General features: G+C 37.3%; 1 protein-coding gene and 1 long non-coding RNA gene across 3 annotated transcripts in view; one reads left to right on the forward strand and one right to left on the reverse strand.

Annotated features, from left to right (window-relative positions):
- The first annotated feature begins 1049 nt into the window (after window positions 1–1049).
- Window positions 1050–19640, forward strand: part of LOC147915868 (uncharacterized) — a 74434-nt gene continuing 55843 nt past the window's right edge. For both annotated transcript variants that reach the window (XR_015553840.1, XR_015553841.1), the window contains exons 1-2: window positions 1050–1152; window positions 12515–12677. This is a non-coding gene — a long non-coding RNA (uncharacterized LOC147915868). The remainder of the gene's footprint in view (window positions 1153–12514; window positions 12678–19640) is intronic.
- Window positions 9958–19640, reverse strand: part of LOC101392162 (N-deacetylase and N-sulfotransferase 3) — a 138758-nt gene continuing 129075 nt past the window's right edge. The window contains exons 15-16 of the mRNA XM_087437692.1: window positions 16543–16645; window positions 9958–10361 (exon numbers count right to left, since the gene is read on the reverse strand). Coding sequence (XP_087293818.1) covers window positions 10242–10361; window positions 16543–16645 — 223 coding nt within the window. The 3' untranslated portion in view covers window positions 9958–10241. The remainder of the gene's footprint in view (window positions 10362–16542; window positions 16646–19640) is intronic.

Raw genomic sequence — 19640 nt, forward strand, 5'->3', positions numbered from 1 at the left:
TGAGTAGAAGACAACAGATGTAATAAAATCAATAAATTATATAGTTAGTTATAAGATTATAGGTGCTATGGTAAAAGAAAATTATATCAGGATACTGGGAATCAGGAGTGCAGGGGAGGGGGGAAAAGGGTGGGATTTTATGTAGGTTGTTGGCGTTGGCCTTTTTGAAAAGATGGCATTTGAGCAAAGACCCAAATAAAGTGCAGGACGTAGCCATGTGACCATTTGAGGGAACGTCAGCACAAAGGCTCTGAGATAGTCAGCAAGGAAGCCAGTGCAACTGGTGCAGGATGAGAGAGGGAGGAAGAGGACCTGAGGTCTCGAAAGCAATGGATGTCACATCATGTAAGGCTTGTACTCTGACTGAAAAGGAGAGCTGTTACAGGATTTTTAACAGAAGAGTGCTCTGACTTAATTTGTAAAAAGGTTACTTTGGGTGTTGAGTTGACAATAGATTCTAGGGACCAGGATGGAGGCAGAGAAGATATCCGTGGTAAAGATGATGTCATCTTAGAACAGGGTGGCAGCAGTGAAGCTGGTGAGAAGTGGTTGGTTTGGGATAGAATTGAAGATAGAGCCAACAGAATTTTCTGACGTTGAATGTGGGGTGTGCTAGTCAAAAGAGTGACAGTCCTAACATATTCACAGGTTCTGCCCCCGCTCAAGGCAATATTATCCAGGGGCATGACTCAGGGTGTGTCCACCACAGGAAGGCACAGATCAAAATCTGCGGTTGTGCTCCATCTACAGACTCAAGCCTGCTACTTCACTGTGCCTACCCCTGGCTCTTCTTAACTGAGGCAGAGTCTATCAGTAGCCTCTACCCTGCCTGTTTGCTCTTTTTCCATGAGTCTCCATTGTTGCTAATTGGACCTAGGATATAATGGTTATCTAGTGGGTATAAATTCCATAATCCACAACCTGTGCTGAAATGTAGCTATCTTTAGTTTTCAATAACTATCAAGATATGTTTCATCACTTTAAGTATTTTTAAGTCTATTTTAGGTAAACCCAGTCAAATTCAGGATTCTTCTCTCACTTTTTTCCCAAGGTGGTCATGACAGTGGACATGCGATAAGACAGTAACATCTGGCCTCAGCCATCATCTGTCCTCTGCTGGCACTGGATGATCTTCATCGAGTTGAGTCTTTGGTAAGTGGCCTCTAGCTTCCAGGGTCTGGGCTCCTCCTGTGCCCTCTAGTCATCAGTCTGTGCAGGTCATTAGATATCCTCCTGGTCCCAGCTGCCTGGTCCCTTTAGATCTAAAGATCTATACTTAGTGATTTCTGCAGCTTCCAAGAAGAATGGAACTTCTGTGTGTTCTCCTGTGCCGCTGTGGAACCTGTGCAGTCTTAGGCCATATATGCCTAGAACACCATGTACTATTTTTACTATTTTGCTCCCACACCATTGGTGGGCAGAGCACATAGAGGATGTTGCTGCTTTACAAAGACTTAGATGGAAAGTAGGACACAACTTTCTCTACTCTTGGATCCTCAGTCTTAAAGAAAATCTCTCATCTTTTCATTTTCAGGACTCAGTTTGGGGGCAAGTAGGAAGGGCAGAGGGAGAAGAAACCCATACTCATGTCTACCTCTCTTCTCCCTTTCCTGTGTGGGAGATCAAAATTGGCCACCCTGAAATATATCTCTTTACCTTGATTATTTTCTCTGACGGACATTTGACCTCCCCAAACTGCCTAAAGGAATGTAACTCTGGATGTAGACAGACTGGCAGGGTCCTCACTAAGTCCATTCTTAACAAAGTTCTGTTTACCAAATATTTACATTTGTAAAGGTATCTCCCTCTGTGTAGTGGAAAGAGGTGGGGGATGACCTTATCTGTGAAAACTCTTATCAGGACGGAAGAAGAAAACTTAAATCTACATACTCTTGATTACTACACTTCCTGTCTCTCCAGCCACATTCTCTATAGGTGGCCCTGTAAAGCATTGTCTGACAAACATTTACATTTCCCTCTCCTTGTGAATTGTCTTCTTCCCCTCTGAAATCCCAACCACCACCCACCCCTGACATCCTCTTTTGTCTTTAGCTGAAGATGGTATTTAAGACGAGAATCTCCGCTATTGTGTTGAGAAACTCGGTTTCCCTGGTTTCTCCCATGTATACATGTTATTAAACCTGGTATTATTTTCTCCTGCTAGCCTGTCTTTTAATGATTTGGCCAGCCAGAAGAACCTTAAGGGAACGGGCGGAGGGGGATTCTCCCTCTTCCGCGACACCAGTATTCCTTCATCTCCAGCCAGGCAACTTCCAGTCTGGGAGTGGAATGGGAAGGTGGTTAGAGGTGTAGTCTGGCTTTCCTTCTATTTTTTTTCTAGTTTATTGTTTATGGTGTAAGTCTTGGCTTTTGGTACTTAAATTACTTCCAACTCCTATGCCAGTGGCTCTCACACGTTTTAGTCTCAGGGTCCCTTTACATTTAAAAAATTTATTGAGGACCCCAAAGAGCTTTTGTTTGTAAGAGTTATATCTATCAATATTTACTGTATTAGAAATTTAAATTGAGGAATTAAAAAATATTAATCAATTTAAAAGTAACAAGAGCAAACCCATAATAAGATCATAGTTTTAATGAAAAATAACTATGTTTTCCAAAACAAAAAAAAATTAGCAAGAAGAGTGGCATTGTTTTACATTTTTGCAAATCTCTTTAATGTTTGGCTTAATAGAAGACAGCTGGATTCTGATATCTATTTTTTCCATTCATTCTATTTTGATATGTTGTTTTTGTTGGAGTATATGAAGAAAATCTGACCTCACAAAGATATGTATTTGGGAAAGGGAAGTGTATAGTTATAGCCTTTTCACATAATTGTGGATATTTTTCTTGTGGATACTACACAAAAACTTGACAAGTGGTATTTTCCTAAAGGATATTTGTCATGTGGAACCTGAAACCAAATCAATGAACTTTTCATACTATGCTACATTAAAAACTATTAGTTTATCTTGCCCTAAGAATGGATCTTTTACCATTATAATAATTGTACCATGTATAATGATTTTGTAGCCTCATGCATGGGTCATTTGGAAAATACTGGTTCACTGAGTTAAGGAGATCTTCCAAATGTTGATACATATCATTATATAATATTAGAAAATCATATTGGTTAATATCACCATCAATCTCATCAGAAAAAGTGTTTAAATATTAGTCTGCTCTTAAGCTCCAGTAGGAGATACAAATTCTACAAACTTCTAATTTTCACTTGAAAGCTCAAATTTTATCATTGGCAATAAATACTGTCAATTGTTTTTCTTGAAGTGACACGCTCACTTTGTTCATTTTAAAAAAAAATGTCTGATGGGCCGGCCCTGTGGCTTGGTGGTTAAGTGCGCGCGCTGCGATGCTGGCGGCCCGGGTTCGGATCCCGGGTGCGCATCGAGGCACCACTTCTCCGTTCATCATGAGGCCGAGTCCCACATGCAGCAGCTGGAAGGATGTGCAGCTACGACACACAACTATCCACTGGGGCTTTGGGGGGAAAAAATAAAATAAATAAAAAATCTTAAAAAAAAAAAAAAAAAAAAAAAAATGTCTGCTAATTACTCAAGTCTGAAAAACCACAGATCTCTGTCAGTCATTCTTTCAAATAAAAATGATGTTCCATGAATAAAGTAGCTAGTTCAATTTGCAACTCAAACAGTTGCTCAAGTGCTTTTCCTTGAGACAACTATCTACTTCAGTATGTAACAGAGGTACTCTAGGCATGGTTCACTTTTTGTCAGAGAGCATATTATAAAGACAGGTACTTAAGGATCAAAATTTAATAGTATTAATAATTCTGACTGCTTCATCAAAGGTATTCTTAAGTGAAGCTGACTTTTTTATTTTTTGGTGAGGAAGATTGGCCCTGAGCTAACATCTGTGCCAATCTTTCTTCTGTTTGGTATGTGGGATGCTGCCACAGCATGGCTTGATGAGTGATGTAGGTCTGCACCTGGGATCTGAACCTGCAAACCCAGGCCGCCAAAGCAGAGAGTGCTGCACTTAACCACTATGCCACCAGGCCAGCCCCTGAAGCTGACTTTTTTTAGTGAGTGTGTGATGGTGAAGAATACAATGACTACTAGTACACATTGATGTTATTGGTTAATGTGAAAGCACCTGCAGTTTTATCCATTATCGCTATTGCAGAATCAGTGAAAATGTCAAGGCAATGACAAAGGGGTAGAATAAATTAGTATTATGATGAAAATAGTTTTGGCCTTGCAGACCTCCTGAAAGGGACTTGGATCTGCCAAGGATCCAGAGCCTATGCTTTGAGAACCACTGCACTACAGTATTAAGTAAGTCTCTGTGGGGTGACAGAGGCCTTACCTATTTGTCAGTCTCCTGGATAACACCCAACATCTGATGCTAAGGTCAGCTGCTGCTTAGATATCTCGCCTCTGTGATCATCTGTTAGTCCTGAATATTTAGACTTATTTCTTAAAATGATAGACTAATCCTGCTGTTGTTGTTATAAAAGTAGTACATGTACTTGGAAATAAAAATTCAAACATTTCTCCGTGGTTCCACACTGTTGTCCCATTTATCAAAGGTATCCCTGTTACCATTTCTGTTTAAGTTGTGTTGACTATCACCATAATTCCAATTATTTTTTACTTTAATTTCTTGGTTTGTCAACTGGAAGCAGTGTCTGTTGGCTCCCCATGTGAAGGAGGAGACATTTAGCTCATTTATATTATTGTTGCTCATTTACACTCTTCTTCATCTTCCTAATTTTTAAGCATGCATTTATATTTTTATTTTTGCTTCCAGCTCTTTTTGTTCTATTTGTGTCTTTAAATAATGTACTTAAACATGGATTTCTGGTGAACTTACCAAGGCCAAAAGCAGAACCGCGTGTTCTCCAAAGAGAAGGGTGGGTGGGGAGGTTCAGCTAATCAGGCCCAATTTCTGCTGCCTACTCCACCACCTGGGTAACTCGTGGCTCCTCCCCCGTGGCGAAATGTGTGCCAGATGGGGAGAGTCAAGTGTTAACAATAACCAACAATAAAAGAAAGCAAAGGGAAAAGTGGTTTAACAGTGATCACATTTGACTCCTTTGTTGACGGATGGGGAAAATGAAGCCCCAAAAGGAAAACAGACCCACCCGATGTTATTTATTTGGACAGATAATGGACTACAGTCCAATCTATTCTCTTTGCTATTCCAGTTGTGCTGAGGACATCCCTGTAATGAATTGGGAATAGAAACAGTATGGTTTTTATCAGGTTGACCATAGATGGGAGTGAGAATTTGTCAATATTATATTTTCGTAGCTTTTTATTGTTTTTTAAATTATAATCTTTAATTTCTAAAGTTTGTCAATTTATTCATTTGTAAGTGAAGTAAACTTTATTTTTTGATAGTATATTGTTTGGTGGGCCTTCAAAAGTTTTGTTTGCTTTGAAGGACACCAATTAAGTTCTGAAAAGATACACTAAAGTCCTGAGAGCATACAGCATTTTGACCTTGCATTTCTGTTTAAAGTGGTTGAAACTGAAAAAATTCAGATTCAGAATATTATTTACCAAATAGATAAAGAAGACCAATCTTCTTTGGTCCAACTCTATAAATTATGCATAATATTTAAGAGAAGATCTGGTTTCCATTTCAGTTATTGATTTGAAATAGAGCATTTTGGCATCAAAAGTGTAGACAGCAGGCATTTCCTGCACTTAATTTATTCCCTCATAACTGAGAAGCAGCTTGATGTAGACAGTTTTATGTAAGATTTGTCACAGATTCTGTGTGCTTTGGAAGTGTTTCACATTTCATTCAGTTTAATTCAGTTTTCTGTATGATAAAATGTGGGCAAATATATTCTTCCTAACAATATCTTGGAGACTTTATGCTGTGAGTATTTAATTTGTAAAATTTGCTTTGACTTCCTTGAAAGGGATTGCTAGGCAAATAAAATATCTGACTTGAATCTGGCAAGTGAATGTCTTCTTAAATACTTATTGACACTATTCAGGATTCCTCTTTCTCTAAGAGACGCTCTGAAGAAGATGGTAAAAATGTAGCAGGTTCCAATTTTAGTGATTTACTAATGTTTGTATTTATAACTTTTGGGAATAGACTGAGAAATGATAGGAACTCAAAGATTGATAGTTATAGGATTAATGGAAGAAGGTGCAAGAGGAGGTTAAGAAATAAACTCTATATACTAATAAATAAGGAATAAATTCTTTATGACATTTGTTAAGAGCATTGAATATACAGAGAACTCTTATAGAGAACAAATTGAGGACAATAAATGGCAAGAACTAGTAGTAGCACCCAATGGGAGGAAGTAGCCCTCAAATTCTGTGAGGTACCCCTGACCACAAGTGAGAGGCTTACTCAAACTAGATTCTAGATTTTCTTGGGAATGGAATCAATGTTACACTCTGTCTGTAGCGTTCATCCTCAAAGGTCAAATTCATAGCTTGAGCTCATGACATTAAGTTTGCTTTTAGGTAAAGTAAGTGAAGAGACGATAACATTTCAAGCCAATACAGAAATAATTTCTTAAGGATTATCCACCACAACTATTCACTGCTCTTCCGTGACTGCCAACTGTTTTGGGATGGGGGTGTGTGTGTGTGGGGTGGGGTGGGCAGGAAGAAGGCAGCAGCTATGTTGTTGGTGGTAACTAAGCAGAGTCAGCTGTGGCAGAATAGAACGCAGCTATACAATGTAATTTGAAATTAGAGAAATCCCTTCATACTGAAATATTTGAGCAGTTCTGTGCCTCCTCATTAATGAGTCTTGGGGCTAAAATGCATCTTCTGGCAATTGCAGTGCTGGTATCTCTGGAAAGCATAGTATTATAAGTCACTAACTGATAGGTTTGGCTTATTAACCAGTCACCAGTTGGTCCTGGAGTAGATGGAACATAGGATGGCATATTTAGATAGAAAACTGGGAGTCAGACGTATTCCAGATTGGAGAACTGTGTGTGTGGGAGACAAGCCTATGGGGAATCATTTGGTGTGTGCACACTGGGTGGGTTGTAACATGAGAAAATCCGACATCTAGAAAAGAAAGGGCCTGGAATAGAGAAAAGAAAGTTTGTGGAAAATGTAGATAAATGTCTAACTCCCCCCACCACTTTTTGGGGCAGAGATTGTTTTGCTAGATTTTTTATAAAAATCTAAGACTAGCTAACAGCTTTTAAAGCTCTAAAGAAAGGAGCCCATTGGTGGGGAGTAGAGCAGAGTAGGGGCAATAAAAAATGCTATAATCATTCAGGTTCTCAAATCTGTTAACAGCTGTGTGTTTCTCTTCTTCTCTTATTCTAGGGTCCCACGAGTGACCCTAGGAGCTGCTTTATATCTATTAGAACTAACAAGAACAACAACAAAAATTACTAAAATTGGTTAGGAGAAGGATCTGTGAGAGGTTATATTATTTAAAAAAAAGCTTACTTATTTCCTACTTGGAAGTTTTCCATTCCTCTATCCATTTTGAATTATAATGGTGGTATGTATGTTTCATAACCACCTCCCACTCTGTCTCAGGCAAACACAAACAATCAAATACCTACTTATTACCTAAAATCACCAAGCCAAAACTCTTCATTTTCTTATCACAGTTTATTGTTGTACATATGAGGTACCATGCTACTATCAGAATTATATCCAGGTTTTTTATTTTAAAAAACTCAGAGAAAAAAATGTTTCCAGTAATTTTCATTCAATGTGAATGACAAGAATATTATAGCTATAAACACTGAAATAACCATTCATTTCTTCCTGAGGAAGTTTCATATTTTAAGCAATGAAAAAGCAATTCTGTACAAAGCTAGTTTTAAGTCACATTCTCTCTCATTCTTTTCTTGTGTATTTATGTCACTTTCAGAATAGCCTAATAACCGGCTGAAGTATATCATGTAGAAAGGATGCACATCCTCTAGAATTTGGTATTGCCTCCAAGATACACTGAGTGGTCAGAAATCCTTTCCAAGGTTTGCTGCTCTAGGTAGCAAAATACCTGTTCTGTGAATGAGTAAATTTTGGTATGATCTCTTCCTCTTTCTCCTTTTATTATTCAACCATCCGGTATGTTTTTAACATTTATTTTTAAGGGTGAGCTGTTCAGTTGACTCAGTTTACCTAGACGAAATTATGCCATTAGCAGCTTTGTTTAGAAGTTTAAATGCACATCTCATCATTAAAATGTAAACGTATCCGTTTTTCTTTTCTTTTTTCCTTTCACGGGTAGAAATGTTGTCCAGATGAACCCTGATACTGCATGTGACTGCTGGGGCCTGTTCTCACTCGGTTTGACCTTCTTAAGCGAGTTTTCATAAATCTGTGGAGATGAAAGACTATATTCATTTTCCTAGCCCGTCGGGCATGTGCTGCTTCAAAAAAGGCAGCAGTGAGCATGAAGTTGACTGTGTTTGTCCAAATCACTTTGATTTTGCTTTTACAGTCAGGGGTCTTGAAAACTTTTTTTTTTCCCCAATTCTTTCTGCTAATAGCTGTTTAAAAATTAGTATATCATTTGGGTACGTAAAACTTTAAAAAACATTTAATTAATAATTATAATGTAATTTTAAAAATTTATAGTAAGTAGAAGGATCTCAAAATTTGTTTTCTAATTAATGAATAATTGATAGTTTAGTTTCACACATGATAATGACAATGAAAATGTTTGGGGTATAGATTTTCCTTGCAAATCTTTTGTTTCTAATAATACTTTTGATAACATTTTACAAAAACTTATGTAATCACAGCAGGGAATTTATTTACTACTTAATTTTTTGATGTGTGTAATACATTTAAAAATTGTACATATAAACACAGGAAAATAAGTATGATTTACTCTTTTCTTTTTTGAATACTTTATTAATCACATAATCATTTAGAATTTAAGTGTAAATATATTTAAGAACCAGGCCTAGCTCATCTTTGTACTTCTTCCATTTAATTTAGTAGATAATCCATAAATTTAACTATGTTCTATTGTCTTCCATGAGACTGATGTACGAAATAGTCTAAGAAAATGGGACTCAGCCCTGCTTATTTTTTTCTGCCTTATATTAAAAGTATCATTGCAAATAGCAGGTTAAAAATCATATATTAATTTGTTTTTTGTTATAAACCTCTACATTACACAATTTCATTTTGAACTATCTGGAAAAATGTAGTTTTTCTATAATTTCAATGCAAATAACCTAACATATCATCTAGAGAAACTGTCCTTAGTTTTTATTTAATAGGTTTTGTTCTGGGGAACATTAAAAAAAAGTTATTCACATTTAAAGTCAGTCTGTTTCTGGAGATGACATACACCTCCGATTCTATGCAAGCATTTCTGTAGAATCAGTGAGGACTAGTGGAATAGATTTGCAGTTCACAGAAAGGGGACATAAGCTGTCAACGATATATCTTCAGACCCCTAAATTTCTCCCTTTTAGAGGATTCAGTCAGTACACCTTATATTATTAGTTACTGTTTTGGAATACGCAGTGCGTTTCTATTTACCATCCGATGGATTTACAACATATCTTCCAGTATAACAATTACGTTATGATAGAGGAATTAGTAATTTTTACCTAAATGCACTAGACTATGTGTATGAAAAATCACTTTTTTTTTTTTTTTTTTGCTATGGTGCTTATTTTATTTTATCTTTTTTGGATGCAGAAAAAGCTCATATATAACTTTTCCACTTTCATATCTAGCACAAATTGTAATTTACAATTCTTTCTAAATACTTCAGTGGATTTATATTTTGGCAAGCATTTTTCATGGGTGTTATGCTTTTGGCATTTTATGCTACGTTGTGATGTTTATTTTGCTTTTTGTTTTGTAGGACACTTTATAGAATCAAAGAATGAGAAAACATTGTACAGGCAAACCGTGGTCTAAAAATCTACAGAGACACAATCTTAGTTGATATATAAAAGTGTAAATATTACTACGAATGGAACAGTTCTGCATTCGTGTTTGCTATTTGTACTGGTTGTATTATTGACTTCCACACGAGTGCACAGTAGTCGAAGTAATCCCACAGGCTCAGTCGTGGGTTAAGGGAAAGGCCACAGGCCTCGAGGCTCGTAACAGACACTTTTTCTGTTTTTTCTAATCATCCACATGCCGGCACATGGAAGGGACTTGGTTCTTTTTCTCATTGGAAGAGGTATATTTTTAAACAGCCTTTTGGTAGCTTCTGGAAGCTTCGGGAAAGGTGAGTGTCACAGGGAAGGTGGGTTCTCCAGCCGTTCCCTCTCAGCGCTACCTCACCTTCTGCAGCTCCTGTCTCAGCCAGGACGGCAGAGGCTGCCCCAGCTTGTGCAGCAGCTTTGAGAGGTCCACGTTGTGGTCTCGATAGTAGCTGGACAGAAATGCTCTGCTCTGGGGTGGGAGGGGAGACAAAAGTACATTGACTTTGTTTATTAAAGTATACTTCATATACTTTTTTATTTTATTTTTTTCCCCCAAAGCCCCAGTAGACAGTTGTACGTCATAGCTGCACATCCTTCCAGTTGCTGTATGTGGGACGTGGCCCCAGCATGGCTGGAGAATCGGTGCGACGGTGCGCGCCCGGGACCCGAACCCGGGCTGCGAGCAGCGGAGCACGCGCACTTAACCGCTAAGCCACGGGGCTGGCCCACATCATATACTTTGATGATGTTTCGATCTATATCAAGTACACCATACCTGGATTGAAATTTACTTTAGGCATGTAGACTATTTAGCACAATATAAACACAGTGACTCTGTTCTTCAAAACACACACTCTACACACATACACCGTTTTTACTAGGGAAAGAGCTTTTGTATGAAACGTGATTTATTTATTTATTTTTCCTTTTTCATAAGGTGGTTTCCGTTTTTTTTTTTCCTGAGGAAGATTGGCCCTGTGCTAACATCTGTTGCCAATCTTCCTCTTTTTCTTTTTTCTCCCCAAAGCCCCAGTGCATAGTTGTGTATCACAGTTGTAGAGTTGTACCTCTTCTATGTGGGACAACGCCTCAGCATGGCTTGATGAGCGGTGAGTAGGTCTGTGCTCAGGATCCGAACCTGTGAACCCGACTGCCGAAGGGGAACGTGCAAACTTAACTACTACGCCACCGGGCCAGCCCCACGGGTGATTTATTTGATTGTGCAGAATTAAATGTTAAAATAACTAGACTGAGTTGCCAGAAATATAGTTGTAACAACTGATTGGATCTAATATTATGCTCTATTAAAATCATCCTAGCTTTAGAGAAAGAGTTAATTTGGTAAATCTATAACATAAAATACTCCCCTGTCATCATTAATTTTCATTTAGATTTTGAAGGTAATACTTTCTTAATAGATCTTTTAAGGCATATACAAAATACTTGCTGCTAGAACAGTATTGTGGTAAGCCTTAAAAATGCAGTAGGTGACCAGGAAAATCTGTAACCTGGTATACTTGCACTATTTGACCAAAGAAGGAGACGAATACCTTGTAAACTATCCTGACTTATAGGGAGGTAGATTTCCATTCAATAAAAAAAAATATTTTAAAAATTGAAATAGTCAAAAATGGGAAGGGCTGTGTTGTGAGATGGCATTTGGTGGGGTTTATGTAGAGTGTGGGTGACCGGTGTCAGGCATGCTGTGAAGGGGGGGTTTCTGCACCTGTATCTGTACCTCCCTGCTTTATATTTTTCTGAGATTTTTAGTTGAGTTGAACTTTTAAAAAGTTTTTATTTAATTCCTTGTGCCATTCTTTTTAAATGTCATATCGGTTACTCCATTTTAAATGCCATAGGAAAAAAAAGTCTCCTTTTGTATTGAAGTTTCAGTGTGGCGTAGTGATTTTTGCAGTCATCATGGCCATTGGACCCAGACTGAACATTTGTGCTGTCTCCTGACCATCACTGTGATCAAGGGAGAACCAAGCCTTTGTGTGGTTTATGTGTCAGCCTGTCTCGTTTCTCTGCTTTTGGTCTTTCTCACTCATTAGCTCTAAGGCCACTGATAGGCCCAGCTGGCATACTCAGGCCAGAGAAAGGTGGAGATAAATTTATTTCCCAGATACTTCCTCTGAGAGCCTGATCATTCTCTGCCTCCTTTGCTGCCAGTCAGACCTGGAATGCAGGGATGAGCCCTAGGTCTTTGTGTAGAGTCTGAGTTTCTGAACATCCCCGTTGTGCTCTCTCTTAACATCTTACTTCGCCTTGTCCTCCTTATGACTGAAGCCCTGCTTGGAACAACGGCAGCCCGGGGCTGCCCAGCTCCTGCCAGCTTGCTCCCTAACATTTCCCATGTGGTAAGTGATTGTCCGAGATCTTAACTAGCTTCAGAGTTGAACCTCCTGGCATCCATTTCTACTATCCATCTCTTTGGAGTTTGGATTGAACCTCCTGATACTGAAGACTATTTTGACTATACCTCAATTTATTGGCCTTTTGGAGCATCATTTTCAAACTTGCCTGCCTGTATCAGTGCTGTCTCTGTAGCCAAACCCTTGTCCTCTGCCCTATTATGTGTGTACAGTAGCCCCCACTTATCCGTGGTTTTGCTTTCCACAGGTCCAGTTACCTGCGGGCAACCTCGGTCCAGAAGCAGATGATCCTCCTGATGTATGGTCAGAAGGTCAATAGTAGCCTAATGCTACATCACAATGCCTATGTCATTCACCTCACTTCATCTCATCACATAGGCATTGTATCACCTCACATCATCACAAGAATAGTGAGTACAATACAATAAGGTATTTTGAGAGAGAGAGAGACCATATTTGCATAACTTTTACTAACGTATATTGTTATAATTGTTCTATTTTATTATTAGTTATTGTTGTTAATCTCTTACTATGCCTAATTTTTAAATTAAACTTTATCACAGATATGTATGTATAGGAAAAAACATAGTATATATACGGTTCAGTACTGTCTGCTGTTTCAGGCATCCACTGGGGGTCATGGAATGTATCCCCTGCAGATGAGGGAGGACTACTGTACGTGTGTCCCCATAATCATGTCCCCATAATCAAGTACCCCTTCCTTTTGTTGCTCTGCTCCCTCAAGGTAACTGATATGAGATTGGCAAAGTACGACATGTCCTGTTTGTAAAAGTCTAATATGTTCAGGCCAGAAGATCTAGGACAGAACGTGGTGGTATGCAGGATGTACTGTACAACATTGTTATCTGATGACCATTCAGAAGGGAGGATATTTTAGATGGTAGGATCACAAATAGGATACATGCTAACTATGCCAATGTAGTCTGACTACTTCATGCATGCTCATGTGAAATAATATAATAAGAGGAAAGAATAATAATACATACTTTCATAATATGAAAATATGATGAAAAGAAGGAATCATATAGTAAATTCAGTATCACGTTGTTTATTGGCCTATAATTAAACTAAGGAATCTGTTATATGCTTTTGATTTGGAGAGAGAATCGATTTAGTGGTGGTAATTTAAAATGTCAGTTTTTATTCCTTTCCTACAATATATTTTGATAAACAAAGTCAAAGTGGAATCAGGCCAACAACATTCTTAATGTCCGAGGATCAAATGCATCCTGTGGTGTTTTGGTGACGGTCGAGAGGAAGGTAGGGCGTTTCTCTGTAGAAGGAGGAGACGCAAGCAGGGTCGTGACAGTGCTGCCTACTCTAATCCGTTCTACACATGCGTGTGTCCATCGCCTCTGTGAGGGCTCCTTCACTCTTGCCTCCTCTCGGGACACTATTTGCACAAAATCAGCCACTCTACTCCCTCAAATAAACCTAGTATGTATATGATGTTGCAATATAATAAGAAATATATATTTGCTTTTCATCTCTGGTTCCTGGCACAGAGGTCCTAAAACCCTTGTAATTTCCTGAGTGATAGGAGTGTCAAGTGACTTTTAGTCAATCATAATAAGCCTCTTTAAACCACACCAGAGTTTATGCTAATGAGGTGATTCTTGGTGGGACCCCAGATAGTTTCAGATAGGGGCTGGTTGCTAGAGGAACCAAACATATGATTGGAGGGTTGGAACTTTGAGCCCCACCCTCTGGCCTCCTGGGAAGGGAAATTCGACTGGGGATTGAGATAATCACCAATGGCCAATGATTTAATCCATCATGCCTACGTGATGGAACCTCCATAAAAACCTTAAATGAAGGGATTTGGAGAGCTTCAGGGTTGCTAATGCATCCATGCCAGGAGGGAGATAGACCTCAAACTCCTCAGGGACAGAAGCTCCTGTGCTCAGGACCCTTCCAGACCTTGTCCTATGTACCTCTTCAGCTGGCTGTTCCTTTGTATCCTTTATAATAACAGGAAGTAAAGTGTTTCCCCAGTAATAGTAAGTAAAGTGTTTCCCTGGGTTCTGTGAACCATTACACCCAATTATAAAACCTGAGGAGGGGGTTGTGGGAACCTCCAATTTGTAGCCAAGTTAGACAGGACTGTGAGTATCCTGGGGACCCACTACTTGCTATTAGAGTCTGAAGCAGGGGTTGGGGGGGAGGGCAGTCTTGCATGACTGGGCCCTTACCCATGGGGTATGTGCTAACTCTGGGTAGTTAATGTCAGAACTGAATTAAATTCTAGGTCACCTAGTTGGCATCTGCAGGAAATTGGAGAATTGCTTGGTATGGAAAAACCCACATATTTGGTGTCAGAAGTGTCTGAGTAAAAAAAAGGATCTTAGTAATGTATTGCATGTAACCTTGCTGACAGATAGAGAAGTACTGATATCCTGAAAAGTTATGTTTTGCTTATCCTTCTCTACCACCAAATTTAATATGTCCCAGTATGTCTGTCTTGGATAGGAATAAAATAAAATGCTAAGAAAGATGTTCTACAGTGTCTTTTAAGTGTTTTAGTTTTAATAAATATATAGAGAAATAGCTTTGACATAAATGAAAATGATATATTTTGTATTACTTTCTTGAAATACTATGGAAATTGCTCTTGAATTTCTATTAATGTGTGAGGATTGTTTTCATAGTGCTCTGAAGGCATGTTTTAATAATCAACCAAGGAAAACTGGAGTTCTGAGAATGTAATTTGTTGATCAGGACAACAGGAAGAACCCCCACAATGCCTTTTAGATAGAATATATTTATGAGCTTGGTGAGGACAGGTCCTGTCTATATCAGGTTGGAATAAAAAAAAGGTTCTCAAAGTCTTCAAGTATTCAAAAAGTATTCAGATAAGTTCAGACCATCTTAGGCTTCTCAGATCACTGTGTGACTCTTAGTTAACATAATGTATTAAACACCGTGGGAAAAAAATCCCAAGTAATATTTTAATTTCTGAGGGTTTTTTTAAAAATTTTTCTGAGGAAGATTGGGCCTGAGCTAACCTCTGTTGCCAATCTTCCTCTTTTTGCTTGAGGAAGATTGTCCCTGAACTAACATCTATGCCAATATTCCTCTATTTTGTATGTGGGATGCCACCACAGCACAGCTTGATGAGTGGAGTGTAGGTCTGCGCCTGGGATCCAGGCCTGCGACCCCCGGGCTGCAGAAGCAGAGCATGTGAACTTAACTACTACACCACTGGGCCAGCCCTTCAATTTCTGAGTTTTAAAAAATTTTTACAAAATCAATCTACTTGCATTTTTATGTCCAAATTATATATTAACTGAAATAAATATGAAATCAAAATAATATTAATAAATTTTAATATATGTGAAATAAGCATTAAGGTGAAAACATAGGGTCTACAAACTGAGAAAACTGCAGCATTAAGTGACTGCCATGTCACTATTCTGAACAGAGTAGACATGAGGTGCTACATACATACCACCATGTCTGGGTGTCTCAATTCTCCAAAGCCTAAATTATCTGGTATGTTAAACATTTGGGAAATATATTCATTCTTTCATCTTATTAGTATATTAACCATTCAAAGCTTAGTATACCAATAATTAATATTATTATGCAGGCTACACTTACTACTATAGAGTAACTCAGTAAAAAAAAAGAAAAAAGAAAAAACATCTTTTGGTTCTATTTTAAATTTCTATTGACATCCAATATGTATCAACATATATTTCCTGGCTTGGTTTCAGTTAACATTTTTTTTTTTTTTGTGAGGAAGATCAGCCCTGAGCTATCCATGCCAATCCTCCTCTTTTTGCTGAGGAAGACTGGCCCTGAGCTAACATCCGTGCCCATCTTCCTCCACTTTATATGGGATGCCGCCACAGCATGGCCCGACAAGCGGTGCATCGGTGTGCGCCCGGGATCCGAACCCAGGCTGCCAGCAGTGGAGCATGTGCACTTAACCACTACGCCATGGGCCAGCCCCTCCGTTAACATTTTCAATGCTAAAATTTCTGTAAACGTATCATTCTTTCTGGAAGGAGATGTTGCCTTTTTTGTTCTGATTCAAAATGGCAAATTCTATTGTTTTCCTTTATTCTTGCATGACAGGTAATACATCATTGGAAAAATCAAAACAAGCAACCTGGCTGCACTGAAATCCAGATGTCACTTTTAATTTTTAGAAAGGCTGAATTTTGATTTTAACCGTTTTTCTAAGAAAATGGATATATTATTATTTATCGTTTTACTTATTTAGTTTTTATTTTTAACCTCTGTACTTACATCAGGATCCATTGGAGGGTATTTTCTTCCTTTGCTCTTTCCAAGGCATTTTGTTTTACCTTCTTCCAGTAACTGACACCAGAAACCTTTATGAGAATCAAACCTAAAAATAAAAATACGAAACACAAAAAAAGTATTTTTCAAGCAATTTATAAGATATAATGACTAAAAACATGAATATTTTTCTTTGGATATTAATCTATAACCAGGGAAACTGGTATATTTTTTGACTACATCATTTGCATAAAGTCTTTTGGCATATTTCTGAATTCTCAGTCCATCTGTCATATTTGTGAGTTTGCCAGATTCCTAATAGAAAAATTGTCAGCAGAAGGTCTCCTATTAATAGAAACTAATAAGCCTACCTCCTTCATCTGGAAGGAAAAATTTTATAAATTTCAAGCCCGATCTTTGCCTTTGTAGGGTTTAAAAGTGGTAAGTCAGGCTTCATCCATATCTATGGATCTACATGGTACATGTACCATACAATTACAGGGTGATGTAAGAGAAAGGGTTTTGGTGTGTCACAGAGTGATTAATTTTAGGGTTCTTTAGCTATAATCCATTTAATTTTTTTCCAGAGCCACTTCCTTATTTTGGTATGAGCTGTGTATTAAAGTAACAGCACCCATAAATGTGGATTTTCATGGCATAATTATAAACAAAATAATAGTAGCACATTAAATTTATATTTTAGTTTACCAAAATATTTCATATAACTCTTTCTCATTTGACCTTTCATTATAACCTCTTAATGATATGGAGTGTAAGATTCTTCTTATTTTATGGCACTTAGCATAGTGTTTGGCTTTTTGTGAATGCTCACCAAAGGTTAGTTGAATAAAAAATGAAAAAGAAGGAAATGTTTGTCAAGATTTATTTATCTTGGACTATATACTTTAAGTATTAGGCCTCCTGACTCTAGGTCTAGGGCCTTTCCTTCTTTGGTGGTCTCTGGGTATGTTTTGTATTATCCTTCATTATGAATAAATAGTAATTTCCATGCTTGAATGTAAAAGCGAATGTAATAGTCAGCAATGATATTTCTTTCACATTGCTTTTGTTATTCAATGGTTCTATTGCTATAATTTCTTCTTCATTAGAAAGAATTATCACGTAGGGCCACTTTTGCGTTTTGTCTTTAATCCATACTAATTCTCAGAAAACTGCTTCCAACTTTTTCTTAAAATTATAATGTGAACAATGAACAATTGGAAATTGAAATAAAAACACATTTAAATCAGCATAAAAACATTAAATACTTAGGGATAAATTTAACACAAAATATGTGTAAGATCTGCACACTGAAAACTACAAAACATTATTAAGAGAAATTATAGAAGACATAAACAAAAAAGAGAGCTAAACGAGGTACATAGATCAGGAGACTAAATATTTTTAAAATATCAACTCTCTCCAAATTTGTCTACAGATTCAATGTGATTCCATCAGATTTTTTTTGGTAGAAATTGAAAAGATGATTCTAAAATGTACGTGGAAATGCAAAAGGACCTAGACAAGTGAAAACAATTTGAAAAAGGAGAGCAAAGTTGGAGATCTTATACAATTTAATATCAAGATTTATTATAGTGCTGTAGTAATCAAGGCTGTGTGGTATTGGCACCAGTGTATCAGTGGAACAAAACAGAGTCCAGAAATAGACCAACACATCTATGGTCAACTGATTTTCAAAAACAAGTGCCCAGGTAATCTGATGGGACAGGACAGTCTTTTAAACAATTTGAACTGGAAAAATTGGATATCTATATGGAAAATATGAATATTGACCCTCACCTCACACTGTAAGAAAAATTAACTTGAAATGTATCATAGACCTAAACCTAAGAGCTAAAACTGTAAAAATTATGGAAGTAAACATAGGAAAAAAAACACAAAATTTTTGTAACATTTGGTTAGGCAAAGATTTTTTAGGATAAGTGATAAAAGAACTATAATGAGAATTTTGAATACATCAATATCTAAAACTTTTGTTTTTCTAAAACACTTAAGAAAATGAAAAGGGAAGCCAAATATTGGGTGAAAATGTTTGTAAAACATGTATATAATAAAAGACGTATTCAGAATATATAACTCAATAAGAAAAGATGATGATACGAATAAAAATTGAGTAAAAGATTGGAAGAGACACTTCATCAAAAAAACGTGTGTGAATGACCAATTAACAAATGAAAATTTGCTCAACTCCATTAATCATTAAGGAAATGAAAATTAAAATCACAAATGAAATACCACTACACACTCACTAAAATGACTAAATTTAAAAAGCCCAATACCAAGTGTTAACAAAGATGTGGAACAACTAGAACTGTTATACTTTGTTGGTAGAAATTAAAAATATTAGAGCCAGTTTGGAACATTTCTTATAAAGTTAAATACATAATTATTATATGACATACCAACCCCATTTCTAGGTATTTACCCAAGAGAAATGAAAATATATGTCCAGACAAAAGATCTGTACACAAATGTTCATAGTAGCCCCCAGATGGAAACAACCCTGTCTATCAACTGGTGAAAAGATAAATTGTGGTATATCCATAAAATGGAGTATTACTCAACAATAAAAAAGAACTAATTACTGATAGATGTAACAACATGGAAGAATCTCAAAAGCACTATGCTAAGTGACAGAAAGTAGATCAGTGGTTGCTAGGGGTCAGGCGTGAGGAGAAAGGATTGACTGCAAAGGAGCATGAGGAAACTTTTTGGATTAATGGAAATGTTCCACATCTTGACTGTGGTGGTGTACACAACTGTACATGTTTGTCAAAATTCATCAAACTGTAGAAGTAAAATGGGTGGATTTTATTACATGTATATTATACATCAATAAAGCTGATTTAAAATTATACTGATTGAATGTGTGCGTATTTGGAGAGTGTGATTTGGAGGGTAGTCTTTATGTAGCTAATCTTGTAGAGTTTATAACTATGGCCCTATGAAAAGAAAGCACACCTAGATTTCTGCCTCTGTACTGTTTGGGGTATTAGAGACACTGAAATGTTACTCATAGCCCACTTATACAAAACCCGTTTCTCATTATTAAAGCAATTGTGTGAGATCAGAACACAACATGA

This window comes from Ceratotherium simum, chromosome 12, assembly GCF_057802395.1.
Source record: "Ceratotherium simum simum isolate JZ-2026a chromosome 12, ASM5780239v1, whole genome shotgun sequence".
NCBI lineage: Eukaryota > Metazoa > Chordata > Mammalia > Perissodactyla > Rhinocerotidae > Ceratotherium > Ceratotherium simum.